The sequence below is a fragment of the Fukomys damarensis genome, unplaced genomic scaffold, assembly GCF_012274545.1.
Source record: "Fukomys damarensis isolate Sample0158 unplaced genomic scaffold, DMR_v1.0_HiC HiC_scaffold_1, whole genome shotgun sequence".
Classification (NCBI taxonomy): Eukaryota; Metazoa; Chordata; class Mammalia; order Rodentia; family Bathyergidae; genus Fukomys; species Fukomys damarensis.
In genome coordinates this window covers 59,942,092-59,943,995 of record NW_022900913.1, presented here as the reverse complement: position 1 = coordinate 59,943,995, position 1,904 = coordinate 59,942,092, and the positions used below count along the sequence as shown (strand labels likewise).

The 1,904-nt window shown below is 52.4% G+C and overlaps 1 protein-coding gene across 1 annotated transcript in view; it reads left to right on the top strand.

Annotated features, from left to right (window-relative positions):
• The window catches only part of Otp (orthopedia homeobox), a 9,661-nt gene extending 8,389 nt beyond the window's left edge, over positions 1-1,272 (top strand). Inside the window, exon 4 of the mRNA XM_010619147.2 lies at positions 1,147-1,272. Coding sequence (XP_010617449.1) covers positions 1,147-1,272 — 126 coding nt within the window. The remainder of the gene's footprint in view (positions 1-1,146) is intronic.
• The last annotated feature ends 632 nt before the right edge of the window (positions 1,273-1,904 follow it).

Below are 1,904 nucleotides of genomic sequence, written 5' to 3'. Positions count from 1 at the left end.
TTGTACTTACCAGGGAGTCGACTCAGGATCTGAAATCAGACACCAATGGACTGGTTTGTGGGCAGAAACACACACTCGCACTCTCGCTCACGCTCAGACACGACACACACACTCGCACACGCATCCACAGTGCACCTTGGTCACACACGGACGTGTTCACGGGACAGCACAAGGTTAGGGACGTTGTCATAAAGGAGGACAAGCATCGGCCTCATCTGAGGGCCCCACTGATATATATATATATATATTGACCCTTCCAGTACTCTTGCTCTGGCCCCTCTTTCTTTCCTCTCCCACCACTCAGTCCTCACCCTTCTCTGGGTATATCCTGGCAGCCCTCTATTGGCTTGCAAAACAAGGCTTTCTTCTGTCTTATTTTTATTTTAAGCACAACTGGGTGAGGGTGTAGAAGGGGAGGTTTCTCAGGAGGAACAAGCCAGTGCTCTGGGTAGCTGGAGTAGACTAAAGCAGTTATGCGATGGAACAGAGTGATCTTACCCATTTTGATAAGTCTTTCTAAGGAGGAATAAAATTAACATGTAAGCAGATTTTCCTTTTGTAAAAGCAGAAGCCACGTCTCTTTTCGGGATCTTTCAGGTCTGGGGTTTGTTTGCTTCATTTTCCGTTTCTCTTCTCGATGCTCTGTGCCCTTAGTTATTTTGTGGTCGTCCTATGGTCCTCGTGCCTCGCGGCCACCTGCCTGCCGCCCACTGGCGCACGGGGGACACCTACAACCCTCCAACTTTGTACAGAGAAACACAGTCAGCTCTTTCTGCATGTGCTGGTCAAATCCCAACCCAGAGAACAGAAGCGCTAAGAATGAACAAACACGTGAAATAGGATGTTTTGTGTAGATAAAGCATTCTTGTTACATACTGGTCAATTTGTGATATGTTTTAACTTATTGTCTGTGCTTATTTATGGAATTTGGTTTTCTTAAATAAATGTTTGAACTAATATAAAGCATATTATTTGATTTTTCCGGACAAGTTTATATCAAGTTAAATGTAAATGGATAAAATAAAATCATTTTCAGTATGTGAAATGGACCACGATGGGCTTTGGTGTGACATTGAATGGCAGGAGGGGAGAGGGCCAGTCTTGGGCTCCTTATTCGCGCTGCATTAGCGGGATGCTGTGTTCCAGACGCGTGGGTCCTTGGCCCTTCAGCACATTCGGGCTCGGATTCTAGGCTTCACTGTCACCCCTCCACAGCGAGGCCTCAAGTTGGGGTGCATCGTCGGGCCCGGCAAGTCTAGGCTTGAGCCCTAAGACCTGCAGGCCGGAAGTGCACAAGGCCTGGGGAGTGCCCATCGGGAGCTCCGTGCCTCGCGAGGCTTCGGGACCATCCGGGGCACCATAGCCAGACTCTAGGCTCCGGGCGCAGCTGCCCGTGCGGAACTCAGGGACCAGTGTGAAGGGTTTCACGCGTACCGTGGAGCCGAGGGCGCCTCCCACTGGCGGCAGCGGAAACTGGGAAAGCAGAGACTGCGGGTGGTCCCTAGGCCTGTGAACCCTGCTCCGCCCCGCAGGGCTGGGCGCCCAGAGCCATGACTGTTCCAGGTACGCTGTGGATGGCCAGAGGCCCTGGCTCCTTTCTCCCCCGGGGCCTACGCCTTGTCTGGGCCTTCCCAAAGAGGGTCGCATCCCGTTCCGTCCCCAGACCCCTGACGGGCTTCAGATACCCTGGTGCTCAATGGGGCAAGCGGCACAGATTCCAGTCAGGGCGCCCGCGTCTGCTCTGGCTGTTTTTCTCACAGGGTCCAGGCTTAGTGCCGGCTACCCTCGAAGTCAGCCACCTACTCGGGGGATTTCCGACCAGCAGAGGTAAAAATCACTGTTTCTTCCGGTAGTCCAAGAGGAGAAGGTGCTGGTGTCTGTCCATTAAACTGGGAGTCAGATGG